This window comes from Ziziphus jujuba, chromosome 9 (assembly GCF_031755915.1).
Source record: "Ziziphus jujuba cultivar Dongzao chromosome 9, ASM3175591v1".
In the NCBI taxonomy this organism is placed as follows: Eukaryota; Viridiplantae; Streptophyta; class Magnoliopsida; order Rosales; family Rhamnaceae; genus Ziziphus; species Ziziphus jujuba.
Genome location: NC_083387.1, coordinates 19,745,296 through 19,765,406, shown reverse-complemented (window position 1 = coordinate 19,765,406; position 20,111 = coordinate 19,745,296). Strand labels below are relative to the sequence as shown.

At 30.5% G+C, this 20,111-nt stretch overlaps 1 protein-coding gene across 15 annotated transcripts; it reads left to right on the top strand.

Annotated features, from left to right (window-relative positions):
• The first annotated feature begins 3,124 nt into the window (after positions 1-3,124).
• On the top strand, positions 3,125-10,587 carry LOC125422906 (uncharacterized). Of its 15 annotated transcripts, none has more exons than XR_007241420.2 (7): positions 3,125-3,518; positions 4,018-6,900; positions 8,590-8,676; positions 9,158-9,348; positions 9,460-9,521; positions 9,790-9,903; positions 10,198-10,587. XR_007241420.2 is itself a non-coding variant. In XM_048475416.2 (2 exons), the coding sequence occupies exon 2, from the start codon at positions 4,177-4,179 to the stop codon at positions 6,601-6,603; it is 2,427 nt and encodes an 808-aa protein (XP_048331373.1). In that variant the 5' UTR covers positions 3,125-3,518; positions 4,018-4,176; the 3' UTR covers positions 6,604-7,224. The 15 variants fall into 15 exon arrangements, 1 of the variants encoding a protein (XP_048331373.1); XR_007241425.2 differs by lacking the exon at positions 10,198-10,587 and adding an exon at positions 8,305-8,399 and having other exon boundaries at positions 9,238-9,348; positions 9,790-10,123; XR_009640834.1 differs by lacking the exon at positions 10,198-10,587 and adding an exon at positions 8,305-8,399 and having other exon boundaries at positions 9,790-10,123.
• Positions 10,588-20,111: the final 9,524 nt, after the last annotated feature.

Below are 20,111 nucleotides of genomic sequence, written 5' to 3'. Positions count from 1 at the left end.
TCCTTCTTCTGTGTCGTCTTACTTCTTCTACAACCACCCAATCAATCCGCCATTGTTTGATTGTCTCCATAATTAATTTTTCAACTTTAAATTCCTTTTTTTTTTTTTGGATGATTTTGCAATAATTAATATGAAGATTTTAAAATGTTGTCAATTTATATTTTTAAAAAATTTAATTTAAATTATATGATGGTTTTTCAACTAAAAAATGTTATGTGATCATTTTAATTATATAAGCTTTTTAACTAAATGATAAGTTATCAAATAGAATTAACTAAATGTATTTTAACATATTATAATTTTTCAAATATATTTAATTAAATAAATTTGTCAAATATATAACTTATTCAAATATTTAAGGTCCAAGTTGTGTTTTATATTAATAATTTTCTTCATAATTTTATTTTTAAAATCTTTTTAAATTCATTTAAATCTATCATTTTTTAAAATCTTTTAAAATCAACAATTTTTTAAATATTTGTATATTTTAAAAGAATTTTACAAAACTCTAATTGATTATATTTGTATTTTAATGGACTTTTATAAAATCTATTAAAATCTAAATTGAATGTCATTAAACTTGTATGAACTCCCTTAAAATCTAAATCGAATGATTCTAAACCTCTAAAAAATTTTAAAAATTTTCAAATTATAAACTGAATATACCCCCTTAGAATTGAATATGATTTTCCTATTAAGATTTTTATTATTAACCAAAAGATTGAGTGAACTTTAAAAATATATTGACGGATTATATAAATTTGTTAGCATATTAAAACTTAAAAGGGAAAAATAAACTTATTTGAGATTATTTAAAATCAATCATATTTTTAAATAACAACTCTTTAAGTACTGATAAGTTGAGGTTTAAAAATTTAGGATATACTACATGTTATATTCTACATTTGTTGAAAAGTAGTCAATATACACTCTAGGAACTCTATCATGTCATTCTTCCTATTTCCCAGCAACATTCATGATCTCCATGATAATGTTACGCCGTCTTCGTTGTGGTGCGTAATTGTGGAAAACGCATGTATTTTAATCCCGATGCCGTAACCAATTCAAGTGTGATCTATAATGCCACATAGTTTCCTCTTTTTCTAGCAACATGTTAATCCTTCATTTAGTTTCATAAATTAAACTAATATTATGTTGTGTAGCTAGAGCCAATTGAAGATCATCTAACACCTTATGTTCCATGCACAAACACGTGCAATAGAATGAAAGGAAACTTTGAGTTACAAAGTTGTTATTCAATGTTAAGACAAAACAAAGTATATGAAGGAAAAATAAAACATGAGGGTATGTTTCTGCAACAAATCAATAATCAAGGGTCTATATGAAAAATCTTGAAACTAAAAGGTATGTTTCTATAATTTTTCTATTTTTTATAGGGAATTTTAAGGCCTGGGGTAAATGCAGAAGCTTCATCAGTTTTTTATAATATCATCGACATTTTTTGTCTCCTATGTAACTATGTAAGTTAAGCTTATATTTTTAGTAAAATTAAATTATCCTTAGACACCTTTTTTTTTTTAATAGCAAATTTATTTATTTTTAATGATTTTGTAGTAATTAATGGGGTGTTTGGGTAGTGATAAAGTTAGTGGAAATTTAAAATTTCTTAGAAAATAAAATTTTTTCTTATTTGAATAATTTTTAAGAAAATGAATTTGTGAATCTTATTAGAAAATAAATATAGTAATGTGGAAACTGATAGGGAAAGTGGATCCTACTAAGAGGTGTCATTTTAAAATTCTCTGAGAAACTGATATTACGTATTTTTTTTACATACAATTTTATTCTTTAATTTTAATGTATAAATTTATTTAATTACTTATAAGTCCTATTTTCTTCTATAATTAACTAAACACTATAAAAAAAATCTCAAAAAAATTCATTCTCAGGAAACTGAATCCCTATAAACTGATTCCCAAAAATCAATTTTTTTTAATACTTTTTCTTTTTATCAAACACCCCATAATATGAAAATTTAAAAATTTTGTTAATATATATCTTTAATTAATTTTATTTAAACGACATGATAATTTTTCTTCACTTAAAAAATATATATAATGATTTTGATTAGATAAGCTTTTTAACTGAATGATAAGATATCAAATATATTTAATTAAATATATTAAAATATATTATGATTTGTCAAATATATTGTAATGTTTGGATTTATATTAAACTAAATAAATTTGTCAAACATTTAACTTGTTTAAAAAAGCTTTACTAATTAAAATATTTATATATTTTTTTGAAGAAAAAAAGAATTAAAATTATCACATAGTTGAAATACAAATTAAATAAAAATATAAAAAAGTTTCAAGTTTTCAAATTAATTGTTGCAAAAAAAAAAATAGTAATTTAACTTTAATAAAAGTATAATAATAAATTAAATATAACCAAGTAGAAAAAAAACTGAAAATCATGGGATATAGATCAAATTATTAAAAATTTAGAGATATTTTTATATATATTCAAAACTTTCGGGTTTTAAATAAAATATTCCTTTATATATATATATATATATAATTAGCCAATATTTTATCATCAGATCATATCGCTTCGCTTTTTCATTAGAACTTTTGCTAAGTTTAGATTGATGAAATAAAATAACGAAAAAAATTAAGGAGAAAAATATTTAATCTTGGATATTTAAAATGAAACAGAAAAAAAAAAATCTAACTTTTTATTTTAATTAATTTTTTCTTTAAATTGATGGGAAATAGATAAGAAGGAAAAAGTTTTTAATAAATTTTTGAATATCTTAAAATTACATTTATTATTACTAGTACTGTAAGAAAATATTGGTTGTGTGTCATACCCTTTCATTTCTACTCTATTTATTAATTATTAAAATAATAATTACAAACAGATATTTTTTTTTTCCCATTAAATGTTTCTTATCTTTTAATTTAAATATAATGTTATTAACTTCTTTTTTTTTTTTTTTTTCCATTTTCTCCTTTTAATCTAATTATTTTAAAAATTGAAATTAACATGCTAAAATGTAAGTATTTGAGATTTTTTAAATTTCAACTATGTTTTTATATTTTAGCTTTTGAAATATAATAAATGGGAAAATTTCTTTATATATTTTATATTTGTCTAAAAGAAATTTATACCCTAAATCCCTAATATTGAAAAAATTCCCCCATTTTTCACGGACACAACAGCATCTCATCCCACCAGATCGGTCGTCGCCCAGCTCCAAGCATTGATTATCTCGACGCCGGCGTCAACCTTCACCGCCCGAGACTGATCGTCGTCAATCGTCAACTCTTTGTGCCTTCCATGATCGTCATTCGACGCCGCTGATCTCTCTCTCTCTCTCTCATTAAATCTCATATTTATAAATCAAGCACTGGTCTCTCACTGGTCAAGCTTCATCGTCGTCAAGCACTGGTCTCTCATTCTGTTTGTCTCATATTTAAATCTCTCGGTCTCTCACCCTCCCACTCTCTCTGTTCTCATTTAAGAGCTTGGTACGCCCAGCACTGTATAAGGTTGGTTGATTTCGGAGTTTTTTCCTTTTCTTTTTAAAAATTGATTTTGTTTGATGAATTTTGGGTTTTGCTGTCTTAGAATCTTGATGAATTTATGCACTGTTCTTGATGAATTTATGCCTGATATTTATGCACTGTCGTCGAAATCGAAACCCACCTGAACCGACCGGCCGACTGGAACCGACCGGTCGGTTTTTACAGGGTGAAAATTTGCTATCGGTTAAATAACCGACGGACACTGGCGGTCTGTTTTCTCTTTTTGGGCTTCCGGTATCCACCCCCTCTGATTTGTTTGACAACTGGGTATCTGAATTTGGTGATTATGGTGTAAACAGTGGTCTAAAACTAAGTTTTACGTTTTGGACTTGATTTGATGCGTTTGTGATTATATTTCGCCAGTTTTGATTTAATGTTTGTGTATTTGCTGCATCATGTTTCGGCTTCTATGCCTTCTTCCATGGCAGTTTTTTCTTACTTGAACCATGTTTTTGTGGAATAGGATCTATGCTGCCAAGGGCAGGTTAACCTTGCAAGTATGAGAAAACCCAGAATAATGGAGTTGATTACCGATTAGTGGGGTAGCTGGATTATTGTTGGACTGTGCAGCGGCCTTGCTGATATCGACAATCATAAAACAGAAATAGGGTAGGCTTGGGAAATGGATTGCAATAAAGATGAAGCTACCAGGGCAAAAGAGATTGCTGAGAAGAAGTTCATGGCGAAGGACATTGCGGGTGCAAAGAAATTTGCTTTGAAAGCTCAAAATTTGTTTCCCGGGCTTGAGGGAATTCCCCAAATGTTAGCAACACTTGATGTATACATTTCTGCTGAGAACAAAATAAACGGGGAAGCAGATTGGTATGGGATACTTGGTGTAGAACAACAAGCTGACGATGAGGCGGTGAGGAAACAATATAGGAAGCTGGCACTTATGCTTCATCCTGATAAGAACAAATCTATAGGAGCTGAGGGAGCATTTAAACTTATTTCTGAGGCATGGACTTTGTTGTCTGATAAAGCCAAAAGAATAGCATATGACCAAAAGAGGAACGCAAAATCATTAACAAAAGCTCCTATGACTGGGGGTTCATCAACATCAAAAGGGACGAATGGATTTTACAATTTCACAAAAAGTACGAAATCCAATGCAAGGCCTCCAAAGAGTACTACACGACCAAGCCATTCTTCAACTCCTTCTCCATCTTATAAGCCAAAACCCAATACCTTTTGGACAGTGTGCCATCGATGCAAGATGCAATATGAGTACCTTAGAGTTTATCTCAATCATAATCTCCTATGCCCCAATTGCCATGAGGCATTTTTTGCTGTAGAAACAGCCCCACCTCCTGTAAATGGTTCAAAGCCTCCCACATGGACTTTCTCACAGAAACAGCAGAATTCAAATCATCAAACAAGTAATAAAAGCACATCGAATGCTGGAAAGACAAGCTCAACCTCACCAAAGGTGGGAGCTGGTGGGACTGATCCATATAACCAAAATAACTTCCAATGGGGTCCATTCTCGAGAACTACTGCTGCGTCAGCAGCTGCTCAAGCTGCAAGCATGGTTCAGCAAGCCTATGAGAAAGTGAAGAGAGAGCGAGAGGAGGCACAGGCTGCAACAAAAAGAGAGGAGGCTTTGAGAAGGAAGCATCATTCCTCTAAGAAGACAAGTGGTGCTTCATCCATGGGGCAGTCTAGTGCTGCAAAAAGAAGAAGAGTGATGGATGATGTTAATGCGAGCACCCAGGGAAGGGATGTTATGAATCAGATGGGGGGTAAAGCTGCTGGAGCAGCTAACTTGTCTGGATCTAAACAGGCCAAATCAGAAGCAGGTAGGGTCGGTGGAATCACCAAGCTTAGTATTACGAAGGATGTTTCCCATCTTGAAATTCAGAATATGCTCATGGAGAAGGCTAGGAAGGAAATTGGCCAGAAACTGAAGGAATGGAACTCAGCTAAATTAGCTAAACCTGGAGTCAATGGAACAGGGAATCAAAATGAGAAAGCAGAAAAAACTGTGAGAAACAGTAGCACAAGCCCTGTTCCAGACAAGTCTGGTGAGCCAGTGGATACAAAGATTGGTGAATTTTCTAGGAAAGTTCCTGGTGCTTCTGGTTCCAAGTTAGATGCAGAAACCCTAGAAACAATGACAATAAATGTCCCTGACCCAGATTTTCATGATTTTGACAAGGATCGAACTGAAAGGTCTTTTGAAGATAATCAGGTATGGGCTGCATATGATGATGATGATGGGATGCCTCGGTATTATGCCATGATTCATAGTGTGGTGTCTCTGAATCCATTCAAAATGCGTATCAGTTGGCTTAACTCAAAAACTAATACTGAATTGGGTCCTTTAAACTGGGTTGCTTCTGGTTTCTCAAAAACATGTGGAGATTTCAGAGTAGGCAAATATGAAATCAATAACTCACTTAATTCTTTTTCACACAAGGTTCGATGGTCAAAAGGTGCACGTGGAGCCATTGGTATATATCCCAGGAAAGGTGATGTTTGGGCTCTGTATCGGAATTGGTCCCCTGATTGGAATGAACTAACAGCAGATGAAGTAATACATAAATATGACATGGTGGAGGTGCTTGAAGACTATAGTGAAGAATTAGGTGTTACCGTTACTCCCCTGATCAAGGTAGCCGGTTTCAAGACAGTTTTTCACCGGCACTTGGACCCCAGAGAGGTCAGAAGGATTCCAAGAGAAGAGATGTTCCGGTTCTCTCATCATGTCCCTTCATACTTGCTCACTGGTCAAGAAGCTCCTAATGCTCCTAAAGGTTGCCGGGAGCTGGACCCTGCCGCTACCCCTATGGAACTTCTTCAAGTGATAACAGATGTCAAAGAAGAAGAGATTGTAGAGATTGGTGAGAAAGCTAAGAAAGACAATATAGTGGGTGAAAAAACTAAAGAAGACAGTATGGTAGATGATGTTGGAAAAGCCAATGACAAGGATATCACCAAAACTTTCAGCAAAGCTAGTGAAGAAGAGAAGGGATATTCCAAAGAGTCGGAGGTAATAGATACAGTGGAGAATGCCAAGGGCCATACAGTAACAAACCAAGTTGGTTGAGATTTGTATTATTTGAAGTGAAGCAAACACAATTTTTCGACTTGGTTTTATATTGTCTGAAGTGATTCATAACTTCTACCATCCATGTCTTCATGATGATGCTGGGACTGCAATTTCACTCGGACTTGGGGTCAGAACATTCTTTAATCCCAACATTATGTTTTCTGCAACTCGAAGATTGTTTAATGTTGGACCAATGTGGTTCTGGAAAGTTTTGGCATCTCAGAGTTAGAAGGTTCATGTGCAGTGGTTCATTCTGGATGGGGATTTATTTCAAGGCTTTAGAAGATGAAGGCTGTATGTATATACTTTTTCGAAGAGCACCTTTTTTGCTTGAATCTCTCTTAATAGGCCACCATGAGTTGGTTAATTTTTCATTCTATCTAGTGCTTACCAAGCTAAATTTCTAGGTTTTATCTGACTGTTATGATATTGTATTTCTTTCAAATCTATTTGTAGAATTTTGTACCTTTTTTTAGTTCTGATTAGAGCTAAAGTAATCAGATAGATAAACTAAATGATTTTAGTAATACATTTAATGATGTTCAGGGATTAACTTTCACCATCCCTATCAACTGTGGAGTTTTGAATGCTTAGATGTTGCTTGGTTTGTTCTTTCTAGTTCCACCATAGACTACTATATCTATCCGTTTCATCTTTTGGAGGTTGGACATGTATGGTAATATGTCATTGCACTTAAGATCCAGTAAGATTCTCCTATTTTGGGCTAAAATCTTCTCCAGTAGCTCAAAATTTTGGTTCAAAAGTGGCACATGTCCTGGTGCATGTTTGTAGGACTTCCTTGTTTTGAAGTTATTTTGTTTTGTTCACTTAGAAAAAGAAGCATGTGTTTTTGTGGATTAGATCGATTTGGATGAAATATCATTTTGCTATTTTTCTGATGTTATTCTCTTTGTTTGATTTTGGTTGAAAGACATGATTTTAAAAAATATCTCTTTAGATCTTTCTTAGTAAAAGCATTTTGGTGCTGGGGAATTTTTTTAAGATTGTCCAGACATGCTGCCATTGGAATATCCTAGAGGATCTCTCCTCTGGCTCATTGGACCCAGCAATTTCTGCTTTAATCTCCCTATCCAATAAGCATAAGTTCATTACAAATATAGAAATAAAATAAAAACCCATTGAAATTGCATTTTAAATCCTCGGATTGAGCAAAGCTGGTAGATAATTGAGACAACAAATGGATTTGGTTGTTTGAAAAGTCTAGGTTAGAATGCTATTTTCTTATTCAATTTGATTTCTAATTCTTCTTCAATTGAATCTAAGTTTGATTTCGACATTTATTTTCAATCTGAAATGAACTTTTAATTTCTGTTTTGATGGTTATTAATTTAGTTTTGATAGACATTTGATGGAAATTTAGTTGTTAGTTCATATCCATTTTTGTAATTTAGAAGCTGTAGATTTAGTTCATATCCATCTTCATCGCTTATTTTGCCTTTGATCTGAATATATACTATTTCTAATACTCGTATTTTGTCTTTCATTACTTTTTGTGGAAAATTTGTTCAGCATGTCTAGCTTTTATATAATATATATATATATATATATATATATGAATCTTGCTGGTGGTTGTGAGTGTTCTTACTAATTTGCTATGTAGCTGAGTTCATTTGGAAAGTATTTAAGCATTCATTTTTCGACATTGAATAGAAGCTTTTTTTGACTATCTGTGTGAAGTTAAATTTGGGCGGGTATTATTGGGCATTAGCATGTTCTGGAGAATGACAATCACTGAATATGAAACTCCACAAGAGCTACTACACTATCAGCCGGTATAATATATGGTGCTAATGGAAAGAACTTGCCTGAAAATCCAACTTGCTGTCAAAATACAACCAAAAAAAAAAAAAAAATGGATCTCATTTTTTGGAACAATATAATTTGTTCCTAAATTTGTGTGGTTCCTAGAAATAAATGTGGTTTTTCCCACTTCTCTCTCTTAGCCACCATTATGTTTTTCAGGTATGTTGAAGGTGGGATAGGGTCAGTTTCCATGGCTATTGGTAATGCTGCTATGGAAGCTGGGATCGCATCACAACAAGCGCAGAGGTATGTTTTTCGGGAATCAAGTTTTACTTGTTCATCTGTGATCCTATAGTATTGACAAAAGTTAATTGTTGAAACAAGTTTACATCATGATATCCCATTTGATTGTGTAAGTGAATTATAATTTTTTCTACCTCTGCTAGTTTAAGTCCAATGGAGAAATCAAAATGCTAATCATGCTATTTCCTGTTTCTATTTACCGTACCCTCAAATTAACTGGTAACTTTTGTTTGTAAAATTTGTACTGTGTACTGTGATTTGTGTGTTTGTGAGCACCTTGGTGTCTAGCTTATGCGAATCGTGAATCGAACCATATTGTCTAGACTAATTCGTTATCCATGGTTCAGTGTGAAAGAGCTAGGATATTTTGTCTTTCAATACTCAAACTGTTTGCACTTTACTTGATTGGCTCTTTGATATTGTTCATCTGTTTGGACTTTACTGTAGTATTATTAAAAATTGGTATTTGGATCTTCTGTTTTAGCTTGAAAAATTATTGGTTGAAGACTCAGGCAGAGATAACGTGGTTAGTTAGTTATTCATGGTTCCCTTTAGAAAGTGCAGTGTAGAATCTTTGATCAAACTGAACAGATATTGTTCAGTATTGCTGGCTGATGGAATGCGAGTGCGCTCTTCAGTTGTCTTATCACAGCAACCCCTTATAAAACTTTGAAGGTAAAATGTTACCTGTTCTTTTGGTGTTAATATGGTATTTGTTGTGAACTGTGGGGAAAAGCATTTATGTGGATTTTAAAGTAAATTACAGCTTTTCTTTGTGTGAAACAGCAGTAATGTTCTTCTTGGCAATTTGCACCACACTATTGAATATTCTGACTACAGACAGCTCTGTAGGCCCCCTTCATAAATATTTCATACCATCTTAAACTGCTTTTAGAATCTAGAAGCAATTTTTAATAGATTTTTATTTTAAAGTGCTTTTTTAAATCAAGTAAAGACATAATTTATAGTATATAGAGTACGGTTGCATCATGAGTTTTTATCCTTAAAATATTAACAAATGACACAACAGGAAAAAGACCAACTCTATCACTTTAATAATAATTGATTTGAGATTTTTTACTAACCTATGTATGTGGTTGGAATTCACCAAAACAGGGAACTACAAGAATAAATGTGGCAGTTGATAAATTGCCCCAGTTCGAAAGTTGCAAGTCAAGTCATCCTGATACAGGTCCTCAGCATATGGGTGCAATTCATATTGGTTCAGAGGTATACTTTCAATTCCACCCAAAAAGCTTTGTACCCATTCCCATTTCATCAGATCATCATAAACAATTAATTTGAAGTGTTTACTGATTAATTCCCAGTTTGTAGTTTTAGAGTTTATTTGTAATTGTTTGTCTTGACTGTCATTTCTTGTTTCTATTTATTAGACGGTAATTGCAGTTCAAAATACTAAAAAAATTATTTTTGATCTCATTTTTTCCTTTGAATATGGTACCATTGTTGCATTTTGATCAATATATGAGAGAGTAATGTATCTGTGCACCATTTTACCAACAGGACCTAATATGGAATAATCAGACATATCATGTACTAGTTTCCAATTGGCACTGGTATATTCAAAGACTTAATGTGTCATCATCACGAGTGTAATTCAGAGAACTAACCACTTGAGTTTAATTTGGAGAACTTGGACTAGTATTATAAGTATTTTAACTTGTTAATTTTAGTTTGATGCTTTGTTAATGAACATCTGTTTGAGTGCAGTTTTCGATTTATTTCCCCTATTTCTTATTGTTGTTTTTCCCTATTTCCCCTGTTTCATTCTTTTTTCGTATAAATGTATTAACTTCATTTAGAGTGTGCGATTTAAATCATATTTGAGCTTTGTTCCCAGCCTCATTTGGATATTCAATTTGGCATAAACGTATCTAAATCTGTTTGTTCTTACCTTCTTGATCATCAATTATGTTCATGTAAAATTTAAGAACTTTTTAATATCTATATATACTCCATGAGCTGTATTTCTATGTGGTGAGTTGTCCTTTGGGATTTGAGACACCAAATGAAGGATCCCCTTTTTCTGGACTCGTGAAATATTCTCTTTTCTTTGTTGGAATGTGAAGGTATAGAACATGTGGCCCAGGTTGTTTTTCAGTGCACTAAACTTTGTGTTTGGCTCTTTTACTTATATGTGGTTCAGCGAATATGCATTTAGATAGTAAATTACTTCTGCATGAAAATTCATCGCACGTAGGAGGTAGTGTTACTGGTTTTAGGCATCTTGAGCAAAGAAAGAAGAAAAGAACATGTAAGAGTTTGATTTGCTACAATTATTCATTGCGGCTAACAAAAGTTCTGCCAAATATAGAGGGTTATGAGCAATTGTCATGAGCTTTGGCAACAACAATTATTTGGGGCTAAAAGTAATTGTGGATAAGACTTTTTAGCCACTGGATTTTCCATGATAGGATAATGCCATTTTAATGTGGCTAAAAATATTTAGCATGACAAGCAGACTTTTCCCAAGGGATTCTTTTAAAGTAGCACATTTTACATAATAAAAAGCATTTTTTTAGATAATTAGTAAAATTTAAAAATGTCCTTCAACAAAATTTTCTATTTATCGTTTTTATTTTTTTTTCTTTGTAAATATTTATCATTTTAAATATTATAATAGTTAGTGTCTCTTAAATAGTATAATGGTTACATGTTTCATATTATAATAGTGGTGTAGGAACATGTACTATATTTAATTAAATTTATATAATTTTAAAATAAATTTTTTTTTTTTTGATTTTTTATATTTGGAGATGTCAATGAATTTTTTATATCAAAAAAATCAAAATAAAAAAATTTGTTTTAAATAGTGTTTTTAAAATAGAGGGAATGAGCTACTGGGAATTTGGTTATAATTTATTACTCATTAGTCTAGTGTTTATTTTTTGGTTGTGAAAAGACATTAGTCTATTTTTTTGGGAGGCGGGTTAAATCAATTTCAATAAAAGATAGAAAGCGTGACATGCCCGACCAATCATTTTTGAGATATTAAATATTGTTTTAATTTTTTAATTGTTATTTTCGGGTTAGTGGGTTTTCTTAATTTTATGTGTTTGGCCATCTTTTAATTCGTTCATTAGGCGTGCCATACACTTTTATCAAAACCATTTAAGATGTGGGTAATATGCTTTTTATGCGGCAAAATCCTATTTTTCGGCCCCTTCCAAGTTACAACAATCCGTTATCATTAAAAATAAATGATGAAGATGATGATGATGATTTTTTTTTTTATTTGAAATATGATGATGATGATCATATAACCATGCTTAAACCAACCAAAAAAAAAAAAAAAAAAAATTATGCAAGGTTTCAAATTAAGAATCGTTTAGTCTTCAACGTCTTTAAATTTATTTGAGATTTATTGATTCTTGAAATATGGAATTTAATTATGAAAGAAGAAAATCGATGCTAGTTAAAATTTTAAAAATTACAAGGTTAATTGCAAGTTAATGTTTTTTATTTTCATAATTTTACAATTTAAGTTTTTAATTTATAAAAATAGTAATATAGATTTTCAAATTTAAAATTTTTTTCACATTTGTTCAATTTTCAATTTGACAATCAAATAGATAATAGCTTTGTTAACATGAGCGAAGTTAAAGTGATGAGAGATTTTTTGATATTTGGATTGAGCAATGAGATGGCATGAAATCCATGAACATAATTATCATTCATCGCTTTGTTAGATTAAAAATTGAATCAATTTATAACAAAATGAATAATAAATCATTTAAATTGCCACTTTGTAAACTTAAAAGTTTAATTTATAAAATTAAAAAAAAAAAATATCAAAATACAATTAATTGAAACAATTATAAAAATCTTCACTCGTTGTTAATACTGTGAGGTGCTGGCCGAGCGGACCATCCTATGCGCGTGAGCAGATACAATCGAGCAATGTACCAGATTGTGCGGGCTCCACAGACTCGACCGCTTTATAGTGCTTTTCCATTGTAGCGTAAAATAAATATATAATCAAAATTTTGGGAAATGATTTGGTGAAGAGGCTTCTACAAAACTTTCATCAACTATGCTAGACTTTATCAAAATACACTTAAAAATCAACAACTATTTACATTCCTTTTGCTTTCTAATGAATTATAACCAGTGCAGTACGTTCTTCCTACCCCAAATTCAACATTCTTTTAATTCTTTTACTTTTTAATAATTATTTGCCATCAACACATTTATAAATTAAAATTTTATTATTTGTCATTGTTAGTGATGATGATATAATGTGATAAATTTTATTTTAATTCGCATATTTAATTTAATTTTTTTTATTTTAAAATTTTAAAAATAAACCATTTAATGATAATTATTTATATTGCCATTTAATATATAGATTCTACGGATGAACATTTATCAGTGTTCTTTATTAAAAAAAAAAGAAGCTATAATAACAAAAATTAATATATCAAAAGTTGTAAATAAGTTCATTTTTTTATATGGTTTTATTAATATACAATAGTGTTTGAAATTAATAAATAAAATTAATTTTCTTCTTCCTTCTTTTTTCTCTTTTTTTTTTTTTTTTTTTTTTGGTTGGGGGTAATATTTTTTCTTATTTGTAAACAAGTATCCCCTGTTCTGGTAGAAATACATGTGTTCAACTCTAACTGATATAAGGGCATCCATAGCAGAAATGTAGATAGTGAAAACTAGCATGCCACTGTGCTGCTCATATACTAAGCAAGGCTAACCCGTATTTAAGTTTCTATTGCAGACGAGAGCATCTGGAATAGAAATTTAGATAGTGAAAACTAACCACCGTACTCCGAGGTTTGAGTCTTGGATGGAGGAAGCACCCTGGCCAACAAGGTTAAAACTGTTTATTTGAAGGGCTTCACATAATTTATATACTTGCTTGTTGGATCTTTTTAAAAGGAAAATTGCTAAGGTTGGACAGTGTGGACGTTGCAAGTTTAACGTAGAAGACAATGTGCATGTCGGTATTTTGGGGATCTAACGAAATTAATAATTTTCTGCAAAGCCTTATTTGGTTCATTCATTTGATACACGCGCACACACACACACACACACACACACACACACACACACACACACACACACACATACACACACACACAAACACACACATATATATATATATATATATATGCATGTTGGTAGCTACAACTTTTGACAATGCTGAGTTGGAACCCTATGCTCTTATTTCTTGGGAGATTTGGTCTCGATGAAATGCTATTTTACATGGTTTGGGAAGGAAATCTAAGTCAGCAAATTCTGTATGGTATGGCTACATTATACGTGGACTTCAAACAAGCACAAATTGCTCTTTCATGCTATTGCCCAATATGGTTTTATATATATATATAATCCATGTGCTAGCTGATGTATCTGACTCTACTTTCTTAATCAGAGTATTGGTTTATTTATTTATTTTTTTGGGGAAATTTAAAAGTATTATTCTTGTTTAAAAAAAGAAAAAAAAAAGAATTAGGGTTAATTGCACATAAGTACTTTGAAATTTAGGGTTGCACGCATTAAATCCCAAACTTTGTAATTGCACGAATTGTATTTTAAAATTTTAAATTTGTTACAAACCAATCTAATTGGCTAATAATGTTAATTTTGTTGTTAGATGATGTTAGCTTACTTCTGTCAAAATTTGTTTTTCAACAACAAAAAATATTTTGTTGAAAAAAATAAATTTCTTATCTTTCCATTTTATATTTATGGTTTTTTTTATATTTATTTTGAAAATAGTATCTATTCCTATTTTATTTAAATTAAAATTCCATAGAAATTAAATATTTTTGGACCTAAGATTCAACTAAAAATAAAAGTAAAAATAAATTATAATTTTTATGATTTTGTTATTTTGGTTTAAGAAGAAAAGGATGGTAGATATGTTTACACGTTCACTCAATTCTATAAAGAATGAACAACTATAAAAGGATTAAAAATAAAATCAACCAATTTTTCTTAAAAAGATAAGGATCTAAAATAATAAAATAAATTATTAGACCAAATAAAAATAATATAATAAAAATAAAATCAATAATAATATATTTATTTTTTATTAGAATAAATATAAAAATCATAAAAATTAAAATTAATTTTTATTTTTATTTTTTGTCTAGCATATAAATTATTATTAATTTTTGGTCTAATCAAATTATTTTATTTAATTTTCGTATTAATAAAAATATTTTTATTACACTGAAATTCCAATTTTATTTTATTTTTATCTAATTGTTTTTTGTTTGGGCACTAAAACTTATTATTAATTTTTGGTCTAATAAAATTATTTTATTTCAATTGTTGTCGAATAAAAATATTTTTATTAGACCAAAAATTTCAATTTTTATTTTTATTTTTTGTCTAATTTTTAGTCCAAAAATATTTTCTTTTTTGGAATTTTAATTTAAATAAAATACGAATGGATAAAGTTTTTAAATAAAAACTTATAAGTATAAAATGGGAAAATAAAAAAATATATTTTTAAAATATATATTTTTTATATATTTTTGTTGAAAAATGGATTATAATATCAGCATGTATTATCTAATGGTAAAATTAATCATGTTAGCTAATTGAACCATTTTGGAACAAATTTGAAACTTCAAGCTTCAATTCGAATAATTCCAAACTTCATGATGCAATTCTTGGAATCTTGAAACTTCTGGGTAGCAAAGTGCAATTAACCCAAAAACTTTATATATATATATATATATATATATATATTTGTAATCAACTGATCAACCAATAAATCATATACATAAAATAATATAATAAAAACGTACATATTTAATACAAATGGCAATGTGTTGTGGGAGGTTGACACATCAAGATACAAGAGCTTTATCCACCAGAAGAACAAAACTATATATATATATATATATAATTTTGCTACATTAGATGTCTATCCCAACCATAATCACTAATTTGCTTGGTTAATAAATCAATTCTCGTGAAACTTATGCAAAGGGAAGAACAAGATAAGTTTAACAGAATTGAAAAAACAAAGCGAAAGCAATGGCCATATTGTTTTGCGGTAAATGATTTAACCAATATAAATCAGAAATACAAATATTTAAAAGGTAAATGATTAACAATATATACTAATATTGTTTTAAAATAGTATATAAAAGTAATGTGTAAAAAAAAATTCAATCAAATCATTCACCAGTAATAGTGGCAATATTTGTACAAAAAAGTGAATAGAGATTCTATGAATAATCGATTTCATAATAGGCCTTAAATTGGATGTCTTCCATCTACTTTTCGATGTGTGTTTAAAACTTGTTATAGCGCTTGAGACATAAATAGATAATTTGCTATTAGTGCTAATAATATTCAAACAGAGTAATCAAGCATTATAAACACCCAAAGAACATACACATAATATGTTCATTGTATCAAATAATTAAATTGATTATGACCACTAACGTTCGAAAGCAGCTATTGAAATCTTTATTTGTGATCATACAAAATAGAAAACCAATAATTGAGAAAGCAATGCCTAAGGAACACATTGCTCTTTAACCCTCTTTCTCTTTCAGGTTTTCCAAAAAGACTGTAAAATTGGTCACAAACCCTAATAGAAAATAATGTAATGTATTACCATAAACTTGCACTACCAATAATCCTTCGGCCTTTTAAAGATTGAAGTCATGTGCAAGTTACATAGCTTATCCATTATTTTAACACTCACAAAATAATAATTAATAATAAAAAAAAACTATATAAGTTAAATAGACTTCCAAAAAGAACTAATTCTTCGGTCCAATGGACCAATTGAAGTATTATAGAGAATGTTGCTTAAAGGCCTTGCTGCACAAATCAGTAAATAAGCCAATTCAATTACTAGCATAAATAATCCTTATAAGTGAGTAACTGATTATGTTAGTTCACACAAAATATGATTATAGCTAGTTCACACAAAATATCTAACATTCTCCTATTTGAATTGCATTAATCATTACATTTAACAATAGACTCACCTACTATAGAACCTCTTAAAATAAAATACCATTTTATCTAAGTATACAGTGTATTGACAGGGCACAATAACATACTAGATTGGGTAGTAAAGATTGTCTCAATAAATCTTCCAAAACTCTATAGCATTTCAACTGAATACTTTGCATACCATAAGCTTAGTTTAAGTAGTAAGGATTTATCTTACCACGTGCAATCTCTTAACATACGATACCATTTCATTCGAGCATTGTATACCGACAGGATACAACAACATACACAAACTAGGCAGTAGGGACTTATCATGGTACCTGTGGATCAACATATACATATACAAACTAAAAAATTTAAAATAAACCTGTAAACATAAAGGCAATAATATATGTAACAAATATCCTATAAATAAATAAATAATGATTCGACATTAATGTATTGCTCAACAATGTATGCTCAAAGAAATAAACAATACTCAATATGGACATTATTACATATTATATAATCCATAGAAGACTTAACTACTCGATAACCACATGCAGGATAGATGCTCCTTAAATATGTCTGTTGGAAAGCCCTTGGTTAATGGATTTGTCACCACATTATAAGTCGGCATGTGAACAACAATAATGAAGCTTTCTTCAATTTTCTTCTTCACTGTAAAATGCTTTTCATCAATGTATTTCTTACCTTGTATACCTTTTAAATTATTGGAGAGAGACACTGTTGCAGTATTATCATAGTACATTACGATAGGTCTCTCAAATGGAGTCACTTACTTCAAAGTCACGAACTAAATTGTGAAGCTAAACTGCATGACGAGCTACTTCATAACACAACACATACTCTGTCTTAAAAGTTGAGCATGCTGTTATAGTCTGCTTGGCACTCTGCCAAGACACAGCTCCTCCTGCGATGATAAATATATTTCTTATGGTAGAGTTCTTATCATCTACACAGCCTTAATAATCTACATCATTATACTAATTACATCAAAAGAATTGATGTATCGATATGTCAACTTATAATTTTTACTACCCTAAAGATACCTAAAGAGCTTCTTAATTGTTTGGTAATAAATAGGACCAATAATGCTAATTGATCTACCAATCACACCCACAGCAAAAACAATATTAGGCTATGTACAAACTTGAGTATACGTCAAACTACCAACTGTAGAATAATATTAGACATCTTGCATCACCATCCTATCCTTATTGTTCTTTGGACATTCGTTCTTAGAAAATTTTTCATCTTTTATGGATGGTACACGTCCAGGAAAACAAATGTGCATATCAAACCATTTTAAGATCCTATCAATGTGGGTTCTCTTAGACAATTGCAACACATGACTAGTTCTATCTTGAACAATTTTGATGCCCAAAACAAAAGAAGCGTCTCTAAGATTTTTCATGGTAAAATGATTACATAATATATATTTTATCTCCATAAATAAGTCAGTGTCATTGGTGACCAAAATTATGTCATCAACATATAATGAAGCTCCTCCCACCAACCTTCATATATATATATATATATATATATGCACATGTCAACAATATTTTCCTTAAAGCCATTCTTGGTGATAACTTCATCAAACTTACAATACCACTGCCTCAAAGCCTGCATAAGACCATAAGTGCACTTCTTAAGTGTGCAAACCAAATTCTCATGCTTCACTTGTTGGAAACCAATTGGTTGAATCATATACATGTTCTCATACAAATCACCATTCAAAAAAGTAGTTCTAGCATCCATCTGATGCAACTCCAAGTCATATAAGCTACAATCGCCATAATAATTCTAAAAGAATTCTTGTGGATACAAGAGAAAACGTCTATGTGTAGTATTTTCTCTCCTTTTACCTAAATCTTTTGGCAACAAGTCTAGTCTTATCACTCTTTAATTGACTATTGGATTCTCTCTTGATCTTAAAGATCCATTGACACCCAATAGGTTTTCTACCCTTTGGTAAATCAATCAAGTCTTTCATTTCATCTTCCATTGCATTTAACCAAAAATTTGAGTACAAACTACTCGTGGCATCCTTAAAAGTGATTGGATTTGACTCATCATTTATGTTAAATTGCTTTTATCCTTCTGTGACCTCCTTAAAGACACATTAACATTGATTAGAGCGAGAATTTCACAACGGGTTCACCCTGATCAACCACTGGTTCATCAATGACCAGATCAACAATATCTTGGTCAGGAACATCAAGATTGATAACGAAAGCACCTTATTCTCTAATTTAAGCTCCCTTGGGCCCATACTGTCACCAATGTCAAAATCTTTTTCAAAGTAAACAACCCTATTTAACTTAATGAACTTGGTGGTGTTAGATAAACAAAAGAATCTAAAACCCTTGGATCGTATACAATATCCAATAAAATAACTACTAATGGTTTTAGATCCAAATTCTTGATTTGGGGATTATAAATTTGTACCTCAACTTTGCAACCTCATACTCAAAAATGTTGTAAGTTAGGCTCTTCCTCTAACCATAAGTCAAAAGGACTTTTAGGAACAAATTTATTTTGGCACTTGATTTAGTATGTAAGCTGCTATCCTTAAAGATTCTCCCCACAAGTAATTTGGCAAATTATAATTTGCGCATTGCACCATGTCCAACATAGTACAATGTTTCTTTTCAGCTATGCCATTCTACTGACGAGTGTTAAGCATTGTACACTATGAATCAATGCCACATTCATGCAAATAAAGTGTGAATGGCCTAAGGTTCTGTCCAATCTTGTTATATCTGCTATAGAATTCACCACCTTTATCAGATCTCTTAGCCTTTAGCTTCCTATTCTTCTAAAGCTCCATCTTCACTTAAACTCCTTGAAGGCAACTAAAGTTTGACTTCTCATTGATAAGCTCATCATGTTTATAACAAAAGAAGTCATTAAATAAGGTAATAAAATACCTGTAACCTCCCAAGATAGTTGGTGTGACATGTCCACAAATATCAGTGTGGATTAATTCAAAAACATCTCCACACATAGCAATATTATTCTTCTTAAGTTTGAATTATCCTTCACATGTTCAACACAGGTTGACAAGTTAGAGAATTCAAGGTTATGAAGTATTTCATCATTCATCAACTTTTCCATTTTGTGCCTAGAAATATACCCTAAGCTCATATACCACAATATGGAAAAATTATAATTAATTTTTGGGTGTTTGGAAGCAACAATAGGAGTAATAACAATATTAACAGAAGAATTGAGACCACTACCAAATAAATCAAGTTGATATAAATTGACTTTCCAAAGAGAAACAAATAATTTCTTTTTATTGAAGGTATATAAGAAACTTTTTGTAACTCAATAATATATTTTGTGGTAAATTTCAATTTGACTGTTCCCAAGATGTCCACATTCACTATTGAGCTCTCTCCCATGTAAACATGTTGCTCAAGATTGGTTAGCACTCTTTGACTTATAGCCTCTACAATGAATTAGTAACA

What these genes read in the sequence shown, in the direction of transcription:
- LOC125422906 (XM_048475416.2), top strand. Translation starts at nt 4,177, where the DNA reads ATGGATTGCAATAAAGATGAAGCTACCAGGGCAAAAGAGATTGCTGAG.